The sequence below is a fragment of the Mchenga conophoros genome, linkage group LG2 (assembly GCF_057382185.1).
Source record: "Mchenga conophoros isolate Kocher_MC1m ecotype Shallow Benthic linkage group LG2, M_conophoros_male_GT1.1, whole genome shotgun sequence".
Classification (NCBI taxonomy): domain Eukaryota; kingdom Metazoa; phylum Chordata; class Actinopteri; order Cichliformes; family Cichlidae; genus Mchenga; species Mchenga conophoros.
In genome coordinates this window covers 34400200-34419433 of record NC_140527.1, presented here as the reverse complement: position 1 = coordinate 34419433, position 19234 = coordinate 34400200, and the positions used below count along the sequence as shown (strand labels likewise).

Genomic DNA, 19234 nt, shown 5'->3' with positions numbered 1-19234 from the left:
TCTTTAAATAAAGCGTATTGTGCATGTGGTTAGTCACGTGGCTAAGCATGGGAAATGAGAGGATGCAGACATTGAGGTTTAACGGACTGCAGTTTCCAGTAAGATATGGACTGACACGCACAGTGTGTGAGGGAAGATAACTTGTTTGAGGTTTCCTGTGTAAGAAATTGCCAAAATATGTCACAGGGAAAACAAGAGATAATGAAAAGTATACAGCTCTATTTATTTTAGTAAATGTTTTATGTGGTGAATATTTTGCCATTTATCTTATATTTCTCAGTCATATCATTACCTGTAACATTAATTTCTAATAAAAAGTTTAAGTAACACTGGGTCTGGAGCTCTGGACATTCAAGGCTTTCAATTCTGAGCAATGCTGATTACATTTCTTGACAGAGTGAGTTCAGAAAAGTAGTTAGAAGTTAGAGCTGGCTGATTCAGCTGTTGATTTTACATTTCTTTGAGTCTGATTATGACGCCTGCTGAACCTGGACCAGAAGCCCAGCAGATTGGCCCAGCAGCAGTCCATCCTGTAGGGAGGGGGGAAGTCAGCATGAGGACCGCTGGAGTCTTGAACATGTCAGAACATATCAAGTTTAACATCCACTGATGTGTGAATGGAAAACTTGGTGTACTTACAAGTTTCTAACACATTTACAGTAAACTGAGTATCTTGTTTTTGATGATTTCCTTATCTTTTTGTGGCTGCTTGAGTTAAACATTAAGTCTTTTTCCAAGCTGGTTTTCCACTGAGACACAGGAGGTCTGATGGGCTGTCAACCATCCCATTGTCTGGGCTTTTGTGTTTCAGTCTTAGAGAGCTTCGTGGCCACCGGTCAGCTTGTGGAATAGCTCCTCATTGAGCGTTTCGCTCTTCTCCCGACTGCGTGTCGACATGAAAATGTAGCCTCCGATAAACTCATGAACAATTTTGCAATCAGCAGTCACACAGCTGAAGGCAATGTTCACATTCCCTTCAAACTCAATGGCCATCTGGAGTAGACGAAAATTAACACAAAAGAAATGCAGAGCTATTTAGAAAAAAAATATTAATCCAGGGATGAAAAATATCTTCACTACAAATATACATACATATCCCACGTTGTAAGTCATTAGGGCAATAGCTCCTAAATTTTCTTTCTGGTTTTGTAAAAGCATATTCATCAATCTCAGTTTCATTTCAGTTTTTTCACCTGGTTGTCTGTGCCCCACAGTTTCAGAACCATTTCCATTAAAAGATCTGACCAGTAAGAACTATAAATGTCACTTTATTGAAAGACACACTGTCAGCATGTTTTCAGAAGTCTTTAGCGTGCAGCTAAATTCATGCTTGGTTTGTGGGTCTGTCTCTAAACACACAAGCTTCTTTTCATTCATGCTCAGTTATCACAAATACCATTGTGTAATAAGGCATTGTACATCAGTTGTACAAGAAGTAATTATTCTTGCAAGCCTAAGGTTCAGGCTTCAGACTACTCAGAGTTCTCCCTCTTAGACAATTTTCTAAAACTCTTGGTAAAATATGAGGTCAGGACAGCGAGTAGAAGGTTCAAACCTCTTGTCAGAACTATGAATCATAAAAACCTCTGAGAATGAAAACGTGAAGTTGAAAATGAGCATTCTAGACATTTTTAAATTATCAGACAGAAGCCTGTTCAAGATATGAGTCATACCTGTCTAATATCCCAGTTGACGTTCCACTGTTTCATGTTGTTGTAGCGCCAGGTCTTCACTACATCACCCACACTAAGGTCAATACGGATCAAGCGATTGGGAGCAATGCCGAGTACCTCATCCTTCCGGCTGCCTTTGAACCTGTTTGGGGGGGGGGTATATTTTGTTTAGATTCCTCTAAGTTAATTAATTTATTTATTTTAGATAAAAGTCAATCTTGAGTCCTCCATATAAAAATGATTAAACTTCTACAGAACTACGCTTAGTCTGATGACTTTGCACATTGCTGGTGGAAGGATGTTTAAAATTTTTCTTTCTGTCTACCCAAAAAGTGAAAAAAAAAATGTTAGGTTAGTTTCATTTTTTTTAGCATGAACTACATTTCTGCCGATCTTGGGCGTGCATTTCCCTCGACTACAGTCTCTGCTTTTATGCTGTTAAAACATTTATAATGTTCATAACACACAGAAGGAGGATGTTCGAGGTCAAGTGCTTTATAATAACCTTGTCACAGTGAATTTCGGTCTTTGATGTGTTCACTGGCACAGAATCAACTCTCAAAAGCTTTAAATGAAACTTTAAACTTAACCTGACAACAACGTATGCAAGCCCAAAGTCAGGCAGGGCTTGCCAGATCTGCAGGAAGCGCATCAATGCATCTGTCAGGGAGAGCTGAGCCACGTTCTGGTATGCATCCAGGATTCGAGGGGTCAGCTGGAAGAGCAGGCAGAGGGTAAAAGGTGAGATTTAATTATATTTTTGCTGCCATAAGCAGTTGCAGATTTGCACAGTTGCACAAAATTACTGTACTGTAAGGTCATTTAGGTTGGTAATTTGAGCCACACAAAATATATGAGATCAAAAATACTGCTTTGTGAAAACACAAGACAATAAATCTGCAACATTTATCCTTTTGTGGCCTGTTGCTACATCTGTACCTGTTTGGGTTTGTACTTTTTATGGTAACGTGGTGACACCAGACTGTGAGTATTGATGCTTTCTTCGCTGGCATTTGCACTGCTGGAACTGGAGTTGGTCTTTTGCATCGCCAGGAAAGAGCGGATACTCTGGATCTCACTTTGGAAACTGCTGTCGGCGAGGGTCTTGCCTTTGGATCCCAACCGGCACCCTGCCATCCACTGAGCATACTGCTGCTCCTGCAGGGTGAATTTCAAAGACATAACATAGAAAAAAGAGCATGAGAGACAGGTGTGACTGTGGTCAGAGCTGAGATGATGAACTGAAGATAGAGGCATTGAAAATGAAAGGATGTCACACGTAGAGATGAGAAGAGGTGTATGGGTGTGCGTGTGGCCTCACGTTCTCACAGCGAAGATAGACCTCATTCATGCCTTCAGGTGCTGGAATCAGGAGTCTGATAAGGAACTTCTGAGCAGCCACATTAACGTCTGGAGCCACCTCACATCCTGTGTAAAGGAGCAACATTAAAGTGGTATCATTAGGTTCATGGTTAAGCTGTTAAAAACAAAAAGCGTGTAGGAAGAGACTGATATGATCCCCGCTGATTCTCCTCAACCTCCTAAGACCCGAACTCTTCCATGTCATGCATTTTTAATTTCTCTTTGATATTTGGGCATATTGGGACCCGATGAATGTAAAAACAAAGAATCACCACATTTGTTTTTTTTACGCCATTTTTGTTCCTAAGAAAAATGAGAGCCACATATGAGGATATTCGTTTTAAATTTTGATGAAACAGAGGCAGTATAATGTCCTCGTGAGTGGATATCAGGCCCTTGTAAAGCAAAATTTAGTATTTTGGTCTAGACAACCCAAAATGTGATGTCCACATATGTGGACGCCAGGTCCTAGGAGGTTAATTCACTTTTAACTCATAGTACTTATCTACCTTTAGGTGTTCACTTCTTGCAATATATTAAAACTCAGTGTCTGATATGTGATTCCATATGTGTTGGAAGTTTTTGGACTTCTTCACTGACAACATTAACACCAGAAGATCTAAAATGTCACCCCCGCATTTAACATTTTCAGAGAGTCAGTCAACTTCATCACTGTTCTCTAAATATAATACCTGCACACTTCTTCATGGCAGCTTTTGGTCCACTGTCTCCTTTTATTCTGACTATTTACGCTATAATTATTTAGCAAATTGAGTCATTCCTTCCTGTTTTAAAACACAGTCATGCAGCCGTTTCTAAAGAAGCATAAACTTTGCCCATATTTCCTTAGTAACTGCAGACCGATACCAAAGTTACCTTCCTTTGCCAAGATTTTAGAAAAAAATTCTCTTCTCCCAAGTTGCTTTCTAGATAAATACTTTTAACATTTGAACAACAAAACATTTGAAGCATAACGTAGGACTGCAGGGTTTCTACACTGGTTTTCCTCAACCTTTAGTGTCCAAATAGGAAACGGCTTCAGTTTCTACTAACTGTGATATCCCTCAGGGATCCATGTTAGGTCCTCTTTTAGTTTCAATATATTTGTTACCCCTTGACTCTAGCATTCATGAATACAACATTTACTATCACTGTTACGTGATGGCACCCAGTTTTATCTGCCAGCCACACCTGACATTGACCACTCCTTTAAGAACCTCTTCGACTGTTTGAATGATCTGAAATCACAGATAGCCAAAATATCCTTCAACTTCAAATCATAGCATAACTGAAGGTATTTTGCCTTCAGTTAGGTATTCTGCTAGAGTCTTTACTGGTACAAAGAAAAGACATCATGTCACTCCTGCTGTAGATCAGCAGTATGGAAGCTTGTCTCTGCCACATAAAAAAAGTGACTTATATGTCTAAATTTTGGGTTATAATCTCAAAATTCAAACCTCAGAAATCTGAGCCAGTAAGTTGAATTTTTGAGATACCTTACTAACAATATCAACTTAGTTCCCCCTGCTTACAATCAAGCTTCTATACACATGCAATAGCTACCTGTGAAATTTCTAAAAGGTTTTAAAATTGTACTATTTGTTTTTAAAGACCTCCATGGCCATAATATACTACAGGTCTTTTTCCTCCAGGTCCTTCAGCGTATCATCCCAATTTCTCTTAATGTCTCTTCTCAGCTAAAAACAGGTGACCTGTCATTGCCTCTAAGTTCTGGAATAGTCTGGCTTCCCACATAAGAACCTGCTCAACAATTGACAATTTTCATTCAGCTCCAAGACCTACCAGGCCCATTTTCATCAAGTTTGAAGTCTCTCATGGTTTGGTCAAGCTCACTGTTAATGTTTTCTTCTACTGTTTTATTTAACTTCTTACCATTGTTACAATTTAGTTGTTTTTATTCTCATTTTCTGACTTATTTTCCAGTTATTATTTTTATTATATCATCTATTTAGGCAAGTTATGTGTTTTGTAATTGATTTTTGGAGAGTTGGATTGCAAATAAGTGTGCCTGGAAATCACTTTGGGTAAACATCTGTTATTTTAAAATGTGCTAAACACTTACCATTCTGTTAATAGCATGGTGCACTATATATAGCAGAAAAACATAACATAAAAGTACGTAACGAAGTCATTACCTTTGAGGTTAATCATTTGAATGGGCTCTCCTATGCTTTCCTCTTTGCTCTTGAAATAAGAAATGGAGGTATCTTGGAACTTGAACCAGTATTGCTTGTACCCCTTCAGAGTCAGCCTTTTGGGTCTGAAATATACATGTAATCACATTAGCTGATTTCACCAGGGATTTTTCCCCCAGATTCATAACAAGTTAGAAATAAAGAGGAAGGTTACTAATAAATATTTATTTATTTAAAGAAAATGAAATTTATTTTAACCAGTTGGAAACCAGCTCTCACCTAAATATCTTCAGGTAGTCAGTGAGTTCTGGTGCTGTCATATTTTCCTGGATAAAATGCAAGTTTTTCAGTTAATATGTTTTAGCAATAAAACTGTTAGTCAATCAATGTTAGTTTGACATAAGACCAAACATTTAACTCAATGCTGTCTACATCATCAGTGGATTTGGATCCAGGCTAATACTACCATTAATGAAATATCTTAAATCAGGTGTTCTTAAAGCCAATCAGGGGGACAAGGAGGCCCATATAGGAAAAATTCTACCATGAAACACTGATGTGCTGGTCTATATTTTTTTAACCATGAGTCAGGTGCATATCACATTTAATAATGTCAGCTGTACTTGTCAGTGTTAGGAAGGTTAAAATTGAAGTGAAATAATCCCTCTGTTTCATTCTGTGATCAAAGTAGTAAAGTGTACAGTAGCACATATCATCACAGGCAGCCACTGGCCTGCAAGCCACACTTTGAGAAGCCTGGACCTAAATTGTTATAAATTTCTGTTCCCCGTTATTAAAATAATTTAATTTTAAAAAGACTCGGGTGAGACTATTGTATCTGACCAGCAAATCAGATGCAGAGCTGCCTTCTCCCTCCATCTTGACCTCCAGGGACTGCAGGGCGGAATCCAGATCGTCCATGGCTGGATTGTTGCTCATGATCTGGGGCTCTGACTGAGCCACCTTACTGATATGATACTGCATGTAAAACGAGACAGAGAAATGTCCTATTTAATCCAGTTTTATACGACACTGCTTTACTGACGATTGAATAGACCAGATATCTTTGAGGAGTGGGAGAACATTTGAGTCTCTATATTATCTGACATCCAGCGAAATGTACACTTCCATTAGAGTGATTCACATATTTCACTGTCAGCAGATGGATTTTCTACCTGCAGAGCTCCAAACAGCATCATCTCCTCCTCGGTGCAGTCGATGTCTTCCAGCAGGATGGCCCAGCGTGCCTGCTCATAGAGCTGGGTCAGACGTACAGCATCATACTGCAGGGTGGAGAGGAAAGAGAAGGATGAGGTCAGAGAGTTGATATACTGGCAAAGAAATATGCACACACACACACTCTCTGTATTTGTGTAAACACACACACACACATACCTTAGAATCCATATCGTAAGTAGCATAGTATTTGAAGCGAAGCCAGAGTTTATCACTCTCTTGGATGCCCTGCTGCAGAAGACAACGGGACGAGTCCAACCACCTGAGAGGGACAGACAAAGAATATATATGTTTATGATTTCATATTTGTTACATCCATGTTTATCTGTATTTAAAATCACAAGAAAATACTATTTGACATCATATAGACAGCTTGACCTAAACAAAGTAAATTGGTAACATGATTGTTTTTAGAAACTACATCTTATAGCAAAACACAGCAGAATAACAAAAAATGTGCAAAACCTTAAGAAACAAACATATACTTCTATATGAACTATATTCTGTATTTCACTTAATTTTATAGTAGTGTACAAAAGTCTAGGGTGTGATCATTATTATTATTTAACATAGTCTGAAGTGTCTTAGCCAAGCTTTCTTGTCATTTCTTTAAGTAGTCTTCAAAAATAATTCCCCAGGATTCTTGAAGGACATTTCAACCTCTTCTTTGAATGTTGGCTCTCTTTTGTTCTATTATCTGTCAAGATGATCACACATTGCTTCAATTATATTAAAGTCTAGGCTCTGGGGAAATCAATCCATTACTGATGGCATGCTTTTACTCCAGTGTGATCATTGTCCTAAACACACTGTCGTCAATGAGATGCTTTCCAGATGGTATTGCATAGTGGATCCAAATCTGACTGTACTTTCCAATGCTCATAATTCCATTTTTACAAGATCTCAAACACTGCTGGGTGAAATGCAGCTCCAAACCATGGCACAGCCTCCACTGTGTTTTACAGACGGTTGCTTGCCTCCTGCATACATATTCACAACCGTTTGAATGAAATTTTTCAAATTTGGATTCATCACTCCATAAGACCTGTCACCACAGATTTTGTTAGCACACCTCAGCCTTTTCTCCATATATATCTACATTTTCCTCTCAAGCATCCTTCCACTGACACGATTTCTGTATTAAATGGATTAAAAGAAGGGACAAATGCATCTCTCTAGTCCTGTGTCAACTCTTTCCTGGATTATTTCCTATTTCTTAAGGACATGACTTTCATGTACTGTTTATTTTTATTTTTCTGTCCTCTACTTCTAACATTTCCACAAATGTTCTAAGGACACACTGCACACTCTGCTAATTAATAGCTAACAGCTCTCTGGGAATAGGTGCAACAATACAAATTTATGCCAATCAACTGTGTTATCTTTAACATTTTACAAAAATAGAAATAAACAACACCAGTTCATCCCTTGAGTTAGGTGTCATTTTATGCTTGCATGACTCATAGGTGTGTTGAGGGTGTGTTAAAAAGAAAAACAAACAAAACATTCTGGTTGCTAAGGTACAAGGACTGGACTGAAAGTGGGTGAAAAATCATTTAATGTCTGAAGTCTGGCTCCTTGGAAGTAAAATATGAAGAAATGACGTGTGGCTCAAGACTTTTTCACATTACTATATTACTGACTACTTATTATAAAGCTAATGATATAATGTGCTTTATGTAAGCTCACGTATTTGATGTTTTCAAAAAGTATTTATTTGATGTGTAATTATGCAACAATGGCTGAGGCAGCTGAAGTTTAAAGCGGCTTTGAACTTTAGAGAGATAAAGCAGGAGACTTTAAAAAAGCTGCGACTGTGCCTAATTTATTACATCAAAGAGTCTAAAAGCCCTTCAAACAGCTCCTATTTTAATACATTTGTAGGCACTGGCGGTAGTATCTTTATGAACCAGCATGCGCATAAGATAAAATATGTCTGAACTCGAGATCAGAGGAGGCCACTGCTTCAGTAGATACAGCTCTGAGTTCTGGAAACCCCCAGTTTTCTTTATCAGGACTGATAAAGAAAAAGAAAAGTGGCGAGTGATTACACCGGCCTTCTGTATTGTGGGGTAAGAATACTAACTGAGGCAGCATCCCTGATAGCTAGAGGACTCAGTTTGTGGGGAACTTGTTTGTTAAACATCTTGCATTAGTGTGACATGGACAATGAAACTCTATCAGTTCCCCTCTGCGATGTAAACACCTGGTTTGACAGAATGATACCTGTGCACACATACCTGCCATTGATGTGAGCCTTGTCCACAACGCTGGCTGGGCGGTACTGCTTGGCTATGACCTCAGGGGCAGGGGGAGGCTGACTGACTGACAGCATCTTGTAGATGGCCTCCATCTCCGGTGAGTCGGCAAAGTGAGCGGGCATGCCGTTATACAGACAGGGCCGGGATACTGCAAAAGGAGTGGAAATAATAAGGTTGACCTGCATAGTTTTAATTAAAATGACAGCACACAATGTTTAAAATGTTTTTCAGGCCTTTTACATTACATGGGAAATGATTTAATTTAATTTTTACTATGTTATGCCTGCAGTGTAAATAAAATGTGATGCGTGTACCCGAGGAAAGGGGCACCTCGGTCAGGTCGTAGATCTCTGGTGCCAAATTTTTGTCTTTCTTCTTTTTCTTCTCCTCTATGGGTCGAAGGAGGGAGAGTTCCTCAGGGTGACGAATGTCTATTAAAAATAAATAAATAATATGTACAGTAACAGTGCTGTAAAGGTGATAAGTTATTCAGGGGTGTGTTTACTTCTTGTATTAAGCTGATTGTTAAAGCAACACTCAAAGCATAGACTCTGTGGCGCAACGGTAGCGCGTCTGACTCCAGATCAGAAGGCTGCGTGTTCAAATCACGTCAGGGTCAAGTCCTTTAATATCTTACCCTCTAACAAAGCTAGATGCTACATTTATATCCTCACTTAACAGCAATCTGTTAACTGACGATCTTCACTCATAACTGATCTAGGTTCTGCTGGAGCTTTCTTCCTGTTTAAAAGTAATTTTCCTTCCCACTGTCACCAAGTCCTTGTTCGTTTTGATTCTTGATTTTTCGTGTATTCTCTGTATTATTGTTGGATCTTTACCTTACAATTAGCAGATATCTTCATCTTACTGGAGAATTGTTCACAGGCGGATATAATACCAGAATTAGTACATATAATAGTAAGAAACTGTTAATGTCAATGCTGTCATTTTGCCACTGACGTTCCCCCACCTCCAACTTGTCAGTATCGTTGGATTGAAACCTTGCACTGTGAAAGGCTCTGATTGCGCAGTACATGCACTGTTGTCCCGATAAGGATTGGCAAGAGATGAGAATCTGTTAAACTGACAACCCTGGTCAAACGGCTGTAACATGACCTTGTGGTGCAATAGTAGTGTGTCTGACTCCTGATCAGATGGTTGTCTGTCTGAGTCACTTAGGCTCATGGTTCTGAGAATCTCACTCCTATCCTCTAACTAAGAAAGACATTAAAACTAGGGCATTTTAATAAATTAAAACCAGGTTCTTATTAATATTTGCTTGTGTGTGATGTGTTTGTAGTACAGCAGGTAATTTGACATAAAAGGAGATTTTCATAAGTACCAAAAATGGCACATATACTATAAACAAACTTTACTTTAGTATTCTACCCCACCCCAAAAGTTTTCCAGTGTTATTACACTGACACTTTGTATTGAGTCTGACCTGAGAAAATGGCCACCTGTGCGACTCTGTGGCGCAACGGTAGCGCGTCTGACTCCAGATCAGAAGGCTGCGTGTTCAAATCACGTCAGGGTCAATTTATTTACTGCTTAAATCAGTGAAGTGTAAGAGTGCATACCAAAATTATAATTTGGTATTCAAAATTTCCTTTTGTTGAACATTTAGTGCCACTGCAGAGCTGCTTTTATTTATCTCATCTCAGGAAAATGCATTCCTCTTTTCCTAGGTCTGGTCATTTTCCTCTTCCTTATATCAAACATCTGTTGTCTTTATATTACTTTAAAAACGAATTTTATTGTCTATTAGATGCCAACTAGGTGCCTTTATATGCAGTGGTGTGCAACTGCAGCAAAGTGGAATTTTGGAGCATACATACTCCCTACAAATCCTCACATACACCTCTTGATATTGATCCATACAAACAACATATGAAGCAATGTCACAACAAAGGCAGGAAGCAATGCGGGATTTAAAATTAGAAATAAAAAATAAAAGTTTATAGTCAAGAGAATGTCCTCAACATGGATGTGTCTTTTCTGCCAGTACAAGTGAGCTCTAGGAGCAAATATAATTAAAAAGGAACTGCTTACTTCATGATACCAAGCCTTATCTTTGAACATGTGTGTGACATTTCTATAGACAGATGTCATTATTTTCCCCCTTCCGTGCTGCTTTAAAAAACCTTTCCAGTCTGCTGGCCCCTCCCGGGGATTTCTGGTGAGGAATCGAGACCAAGAAGTGCCAGAATTAGACAAAATGAAAGCACAAAGCAGATGGGGAAGGCCCTCTCTGGCAATAGTTGCAGTCACCCTGCGATGTATTAATGAGGCACTTTGACACATTTCACTGATTAAATTATTGTGAACAGCTATATTACAGCTTGAGTACTTAGAATCTGCAACGGGACTGAGAAGGAGAGATGAGAAAAAGAACTTAGATGTGTAGATGTTGCTAGCAAACAGAGAACTAGACAAAAGAGAGAAATGAAAGAAAGAAAATCTTACTAAGCATTCTGCAGATGCCCATCACTGTCTGGAAGACGGGATTGGAGAAGCAGACCCGGAGCCTCAGTGTAATGCCGTTGGGCAGACCCAGTCTTAGGGGCTTGTGCTGGGGCATGAAGACTAGCTTGGCATCAGCGTGGATACCATATTTCTCCAGAGTCCAGGCTGTCCGCAGCAGCCACCGCTGCTTCTGCTCCCACCACAGCGCATGATCTGACCAGTCCTGTTTGATCTCTGCAGAGGACAGAAACAAAAGTCAGAGTAAAAAGAGTTAAACTATTCAAGAAACTGAATCTGGTCATCTTTACTTTAAAAATATTCTAATTTACTTATTACTACGATGATCGTCGGATATTTTAAATGGCATTTTACTTGAAAAATAATGGATTTTTTATTGACTTTTTGTATGGTTAGTTTTAACAAAAGCCATAAAGTGATTTCTTGTCTTTTTTTTCACAAAAAAGTACAACTTAAAAGTTTCCACTGACCATTAATCTTTTGTAAATATAAATGAACCGTTTTCCGCTTATATTAGGCAGCCATACTTGACTGTGTTATGGAAATATGTTTCTAATATTGTCTCCATTCCCATTTGAATGTAACAAATATAAGAAAGGAGTCAATACAGTCTGCATGCACAGCATAACTATTGTAGAACAAACAAAAGGAAATGTGTGAGCTTAAAATTTAGAATTGATGATAGAGCTGTTGTATTGGTCTGCAGCTGCTGGTATTACCTGATCTCCCCCACAAAACTTTGGTTTTCACCTATTCGATACCTGGTCTGCCTCCTCATTTACATTATATTACTAATAAAAAGAATACAGTATTACATTATTATTACTGCTGTTGGCCACTTTACTAGATATGTATGTCACATGTCATGTCCTATCTCTCACTCTGCTCTCGTTCCTTTGCTCGTACCAATGGCTCCCTCTCTAGTTCTGCTGGAGTTTTCTTCCCGTTAAAAAGGAGTTTTTTGTTCCCACTGTTGCCAAGTAGGGGTCCTGCGATTGTTTGGGTTTCCTTAGTGTTTTCACCTTCACAACTTACAAACCATAGCGTGGTGTTTTTTTTTAGTTAAAAAAAATTGTTATTAGTACGTTACACATTTTACGTGTGTGAAGTATTTTAGGATTCGGGGGAGTTAGCGTAGTTAGTGTACTGTATGGTAGCAACAGTGCTTATGTTTGCAATTGCTAATTAAATATCACAAATTCGTTCAATTTTTAATATTTAATTAGTGACATTTGATCATTAAAAATTGTTTTCTATGCTTTGAGCAACACTGCTATGACACACTATATAACATAATTTCTTTGTTTAAAGCTAACCCCAGCTCACCGCATTTGTGACCTAATAATTAACTAGTTTTTTGTTTGTTTTTTCCATTAAGACAGGAAATGGTGTGTAACCATAGTTGGTGCACACACTGTGCAGACTCTGTGGCGCAACGGTAGCGCGTCTGACTCCAGATCAGAAGGTTGCGTGTTCAAATCACGTCAGGGTCAATTCTTTAGTCTCTTACCCTCTGAGAAGTCTCGATGCATGCTCAGATGACTCACTTCAGTCTCGAGAATGAAGAAGTCACCAAACCTTTTTTCCACTGAAAACGCTACTTTTTGGGATACCTCAGTATTACATTTGTATCTAAAACCAGCAATCTGTTAACAGAGGATCTATTCTCGTAATTCATCCAGGTTCTGCTGAACGTTTCTTCCTGTTTAAAATAAGCTTTAAATGTTTAAGGTTTAACATTTAAGAGACTGACATGAAAAACGGTTTAGATGTTTCAGAGGGTGAGAGTGAGCAACGATGTTCATTGGAAATACATCAACATTTTTTCAAGACATTTCAAAATCTCTGAAAGGAGATAATAACACTTAACAGAATATCAAAAAGTACTTTATGAGGGACGATTTCATATCTACTACCCACTAGTGCATAAAAATGATGAATATATGCATTACTCATTTTTCAAGAGGGTAAAAGTTTGATGAAAAGTTGAGTAAATGACGTTATAACAATAAAAAAAATATCAGTTGTAATTTTCTGACTGACACCTTGCATTGACTCATTGACCTGAGAAAATGGCCACCTGTGAGACGCTGTGGCGCAACGGTAGTGCGTCTGACTCCAGATCAGAAGGTTGCGTGTTCAAATCACGTCAGGGTCATTTCTTTACTTATTTCTGCTCCTTATACGATGCTTTACACTGCTCTTATGTGACCACTACCAAACAATGCTAGGCAATAGCCAGATTGTTTTCAGTATGTTCCCACATGGCTCATATTTGTCTGCTAGTTTTTTGTTTTTTCCACACATTATTTACACTAATGTTCCTGAAACACGTCATAGGAAAGTGCAGCCTCTTTATTAACTGGAATATGTTCACTACAGAGTTAAATCAGCAGGACCTTATGGATCTTGGATTGTGAGAGATGCAGCACAACACTGTTACCCACTCTGCATTGATCCTGATGTGATTTGAACATTTTCCTTATTGCTTTTCCTTATTTTCTGTTGTCAGAAGTTCACATACACTCAGCGACAGCTTGGATCTTTTTTTAGACATTGGACAAGTGGTGACACATCTGAATAACGCATCTGGGAACATCCTTGGAATCTACAACTGTTCAGAAATGGCAGCAAGGACCTTCCCAACTTTTCCCATTGTTCTGAACATTGGTCAGTCCAATGATTGCAATCAATTTACTGTTTGTCCAGTGCAGGATTCGTCTGGGGTGGAGTCTGTCTCTGCTGTCAAAGGGCTGTGTAATCTTTTGCATGTGTACAAAACATGTTTAAATAATGCGTGACTGATTTTGATTGAATGCATGCATAGACCTGCTCGCAATTAACAAGTGATCAATTTGCCCGAGCTTTATTTATAGCTTTGTTTCCTCACTTATTCAATGTTTGCTCCTAGGTCATTTACATTCATCCTCTCTGAAACTAAAACAGCCTCATGTGATTGAGCTGTTTTGGTTAGATCTTACTGGTGTCTGCATGATCCGTCCAACCTAATTGGTCTCACATTGACAAAGTACTTGATGAAACATATGTTTAGACCGATGTTGTGTTTCTTGCTGAAAGCAGTGGCGGAAGAAGTGAACAAACTAAAATTGAAAACATGTAGCAGGTGACAAAAGAAAAAAAATTATAAGAGCAGTTCAGAGGACTTGTGACACACTGTGTGCTGAATAATTCATTCAGTTTTCTTGCCTTAACTATGCATTTGTAATTTTGTTAACTGTATGTGAACTCTTGTGTGAATATGTAAATTACGACACTAATTTTAGTCTGAAGTGTGACTGAGAGGAAGACAAAGAGAGGAAGACAGAGCTACCCACGTGTCTTTTCCACCAACTTGAGGATAACCCCTCCGATGTGAAGGTCGGAGGCCACGCTGATGGTGACGGGTGGGGCATCGAGCCCCAGGTCCTCCACCGTGACTGACAGGTCCCACGCCGCCATACTGGAAAAAAAGAGAGCGTGGGATAGTGAGAAAGAAATGCAGGAGACAAGCCTGACAGAGCACAGTGACAGATAAACAGACAAACACGGAGAGAGTAAACAGCTTTATCGCCCTCCTCCATCTTTTATGTGATGGATTATGGGTGACAAATGCCTTGTGTTTCTTTTTATTTGTCCTTGTTGTTACATATGTGACAACGATGACAAAGACAATGGAAGAAGACGTGTAATTAACTTTCCTTTGTTTCTTCGCCACATTGATCAAACTGTGAAAAATCAGCTCCATGAGACTGACATGAAAAACTGTTCAGATGTTTCAGAGGGAGTGTTAGGGTGAGAGTGAGCAACGATGCTCGTTTGAAATACATCTACGTTTTTGCAAGACATTTAAAACTCTCTAAAAGGAGATAAAAACATGCAAGAATATTACAAAGTACTTTATGAGGGATAAGTTCATATCTGAATTATGAATTATGAATATATGCATTAATTATTTTTCAAGAGGGTAAAAGTGTGATGACAAGTTGAGTGAGTTATTTTATAACAATTAAAAAAAAATTAAAAAAGAAATCGGATAGCTTTGGTCATATAACACCTCCTTCTGCTTTTCAGGGCATTTAAAATATTGAATGAGACAAAGGGAGGATATTTGACCTGCCAATCACTCTTCGGCCTATCAGAGAAAACCAACTTTAACCCACATAATACTGCGCAACATGACACAGACACACACGTATAATGGATGGGATGTCCACTTTGATGAGCACTTCCTGTTTCTGACTTAAACTATCACCATGGATGCACACTTCCGCTTTCTGACCCACCCAAAGTGAGAAGTTCATCCCCCGTTAAGACAGTGTCCTCCTGCATATGTATGAAAAGTAGAAGCCCACCTTGAAGATATTGGATTTATGGACTGAAATGTGTCTGAACTTAATTAAGAACTGAAATAAGAGCAGATAGAGACAAAACAATGCATAAATAAAAGTTTCACACCCCCTGCACCTCTACTTAGGCCTACACTTTCCACATCTGTATGAGTCTAATCATAATTTTCCATCTGTGTGACCACTTCATCATTTTACATTTCATTTCATGAAGTGGTGAAAGTAAATACATGACCTCAGATGTGTGTATAACAGAGAAGCTTCGTAAACATGCGCATACACACACGCCCTGTCCTAAACTTGCTCTCTGTCCTCATGCTGTCTCTCTCTCACACACACACACACACACTTTAAAGGACAATACCGTCAGTTTCCCGCGTCCAAGGTTTTGAAAAATGGAAACTGGGGACCCCCTGCGCCTCTGTCAAGATCTCTGAAGAAGTTTACCAGGTTTTCTCCGAGAAGGTTTACCAGTTTTGTCTCTCTTGGGTTGTGGTCTCTGCTACTTGTGTCACTGCTGCTTGTTCCTTTTTTTTTTCTCTGTCAGTTTCCGACAGGCGGAAATGTGAAAAGGCTCAAACATTTTTCACTGACAGACTGTGGGAGTGACACATATATGGCAATTTGGGTGTGCATAAATATGTTATTTTTGTGTGTTGAGTAATCAGCAAAAATGTAACTTTAGGGTGTGAGTTATGAGTTCTATACTTTAGTAGCAGCACTTTCACCTTTTATTGACATATCAGACACAAACCAAAACAATTTCATTTTTATGCTCGACAACTAATAAAAATTGGCGCATTTAAAACCAAAATTCATTGTCTCCTGTCTAACATCCACAAAGATAATAAGGAGTTCATTGTTTTTAATATGGGGAAGATACCTTTATACAATGATAGGCTTGCTGTGACTACAGACTATCTTTTGTTTTTTTGAATCCGCTAGAGGGAGACCAAATACGGACATATTCTTCTGTACGAGCGTACAGTTAATGTTGCTTTCAGGGCTAGATGGCTTTTGAAGAATCGGCGAAAGTGTCGATTTTAAGTCAAGATTACTGCGTAGGGTTGATGCTTTAATTTGTGTTGTCCTGCTACCGCATCCAAAACGACTACTTTCTGGAAACGTCTTGTTAAGATACATATTCGTATTCATTATTCTGTGGGCTGTAGCAGGCCAGCGTGTTCTTATCATGTAACGTCAATGTTTCCGACAGTCATGAAGGCGGCGCGCTCTTGTGGTTGACGGTTTCGACTCTGCTACTCGGGTCGAGGTTTTCGCTGGGTGGGAACTTGTAAATAGAAACACCCTCAGCTGTGTAGTCTACTTATTTCACATGTCACAGCATAACTTGTTTAATGACACCACTGAAAACCATTACAACTCACATTTTTACAGGTACTTATTTGGCGGCAATTAGCAGGCTCCCCTCATAAATGGTACGGTCCCATCTTAACTTCCCAAACAAAAATGGCACATGAGTGTTTGTGAGGTGTGTCGATAACGAAAACGAAACAACGACGTGTGGCCGACACTGCAAACTAGAAAGCCGTAGCAGCACGACCCGTTAGTTTCCTCAGACATGGCACTGCAAGTATCAGCTCGAGTTTCCCGTATCGGGGCTCTCCCGTACTACACCGGCGGCCCTCTGTCCCGTGTCAGTGCTGACACTCAGAGTGTCGGTGTCAAGTTCAAACATATTTTAACTCCTGGAAGCCCCCAGCTGGGAAGGAGGCCAGCAACAAGTGCTCCCCGCAGCCATATTAACGCTGTCCGCCGAACTGACAAGTTCTCAACGACAACACCACTTTGGCGGTCCAGCCGAGGCACCCATTCCTCCTTACCCCAGGTGAACAGAGGCTGGCTGGGCAAGTTTGCCCTCGGTACCGCCTTTGGAGTGAGCACAGCCGTGCTGGTCCAGTCTCTCCACACCGGAGCTTTCACCGCCATGGCCCTCAAAATTAACCTCGACTCTGATAAGGAAGACTGGAAGAAAACCAAGGGTGAGAGAATTCAGTGACAGAGGCGAAGATTTTAATTTAAGTTGACAACGCTTAACCTGCAGGGCCTTTGACGCGTGTGTGCGGTCACGTGACCGCCAGAACCTGTCCAGCTGTTGTCACAGGGATCAACAGTACCGATAAAGCAATTAGTGGTAACAGATCAAAGTACACATGTATTTCATACACATTATACTGTATATTAAAAAAATCGAATTAATAAATTAAACTTAATAAATATGTAAAACACACCAATATTTTTAATTAACTGTTAAATTAAATAATACATGATTAAAATACAGTAACGTTATAAAATTATAAATTATGGAATGAAACTGACTTACTGCTGCCTGAAGTTGTAAGCTTGTGAAAAATTTCATGCACTATTTAGTTTCCTTCATAAGGTTGTGGTCTGAAGTTTACATACACTCATCATAGGCATGAATGTCATGGTAATTTTGGGCTTTAAATTGTATTAATTTTTAAAAAAATTTTTTTATTAACTGTTGTTTTTCCTGAATGAAATGATTGTACAGCATACATCTTTAATGACTTAAAAAATAAATTAAAGAATAGGATGCACAAATTTGAAATGATTTTTGGTTCTCTTTAATCTACACAGGGTGAAAAGTATACATACAGGCTTAAATGGACACATACAGCCCCATTGATATTTGGTTAAATGTCTGTTAGCAAGTTGTACTCGAACAGATGCTTTTGGTAGCCATCAACAAGCATCTGGCATAATTCTGGCCAGATATCTGACATCTCTTCTCGGCAGTTCACTTAACTGGAGTTCATTTAAATTCAATTGTTTCCAGTCATAGAGCTGGAATTGAAGCATTATCTAAAAGTTTTCAGTTGGGTTGAGGCCAAAGCTTAATGGAGCCATTTCTCAACAACTCCAGATTCCATAGTCAAACGACTATATGCAAGAATGTTTTCTGGATGTGTCACCTCCTTTGCAAAGTCTGGAAGAAGATCCAAACTGTCACTCTCAGATGAGAGGAGATTGGTTTGGTACAACCAGGAGTCACAAAGACTCAAGCATGTCATGAACTGGAAACTGCTGGAACACCAGCATGACTGAGTTTTACATTGTCATGGACTTAGAGGGTGCTGACCAAATTTGCTACTGCCTACATGGACAGGCCAAAAGCCTTCTGGAGAAATGTTTTTCTCAAAATCTGCCAAGAAGAGTGATCAAATATTCAGTCAGAAACTCATTGATATCTGCTCAAAGTGCAAATGACAAATACATTTGATGTTATATGTTTCAGATGACTTACTGCCTTTTCTCTTTATCTTACTTTTCTCTCAGACTACCTGCTGTCTCTGAGCGTGGAGGACAGGCGTCAGTACTACTGGACAACTGACTACAAGCCACTGGATGAGATCTCAGTGTGGACTCCCACTGCAGGTCAGACCCTCAGCATCAGTCACAGTTACCATTCTGTTCACAAAGAGTTGAGTGATAGTAGTGGTAGGGTTTTCCAAGAGTCTCAGATTTCCAAGGTTTCAGATCATTAACAATTATTTTAATACTGGACAGACCCCATATGTAGCTGCTCCGTAAAGGTAGGCATAAGATTCAGCTGCTAAAAAATGCAGTCTGATTATAAACATCAATATATTTTCTTCTGAGTGAAAAAAAATGCTGCCCCACACATCTCTGGTTTTTAAGAGACAATGATAGGCAGTGTGCTCAAACGCTGT

The 19234-nt window shown here is 39.2% G+C and overlaps 2 protein-coding genes and 4 non-coding genes across 8 annotated transcripts in view; 5 read left to right on the top strand and 1 right to left on the bottom strand.

Moving 5' to 3' along the window:
- Positions 1-199: 199 nt before the first annotated feature.
- On the bottom strand, positions 200-16069 carry fermt3b (FERM domain containing kindlin 3b). Its single transcript, XM_085297066.1, has 15 exons — positions 15883-16069; positions 14508-14632; positions 11155-11388; positions 9003-9119; positions 8668-8836; positions 6587-6689; positions 6367-6474; positions 6035-6169; positions 5471-5517; positions 5192-5316; positions 2995-3101; positions 2613-2831; positions 2264-2388; positions 1674-1815; positions 200-993 (listed from the first exon to the last, which is right to left on the bottom strand). The coding sequence occupies exons 2-15, from the start codon at positions 14629-14631 to the stop codon at positions 814-816; spliced, it is 1935 nt and encodes a 644-aa protein (XP_085153192.1). The 5' UTR covers position 14632; positions 15883-16069; the 3' UTR covers positions 200-813.
- Positions 9236-9307, top strand: trnaw-cca (transfer RNA tryptophan (anticodon CCA)). The gene has a single exon. It is a non-coding gene; the product is annotated as a tRNA-Trp (tRNA).
- On the top strand, positions 10155-10226 carry trnaw-cca (transfer RNA tryptophan (anticodon CCA)). The gene has a single exon. It is a non-coding gene; the product is annotated as a tRNA-Trp (tRNA).
- On the top strand, positions 12594-12665 carry trnaw-cca (transfer RNA tryptophan (anticodon CCA)). The gene has a single exon. It is a non-coding gene; the product is annotated as a tRNA-Trp (tRNA).
- On the top strand, positions 13259-13330 carry trnaw-cca (transfer RNA tryptophan (anticodon CCA)). Its single transcript has one exon. It is a non-coding gene; the product is annotated as a tRNA-Trp (tRNA).
- An 894-nt stretch (positions 16070-16963) lies between the features above and the next one.
- Positions 16964-19234, top strand: part of macrod1 (mono-ADP ribosylhydrolase 1) — a 147418-nt gene continuing 145147 nt past the window's right edge. The window contains exons 1-2 of one of the 3 annotated variants that reach the window (XM_085297095.1): positions 16964-17521; positions 18840-18938. In XM_085297095.1, the coding sequence (XP_085153221.1) occupies positions 17101-17521; positions 18840-18938 (520 nt within the window). In that variant the 5' untranslated portion in view covers positions 16964-17100. The remainder of the gene's footprint in view (positions 17522-18839; positions 18939-19234) is intronic. The other 2 variants (XM_085297086.1, XM_085297078.1) reach the window with 2 other exon arrangements.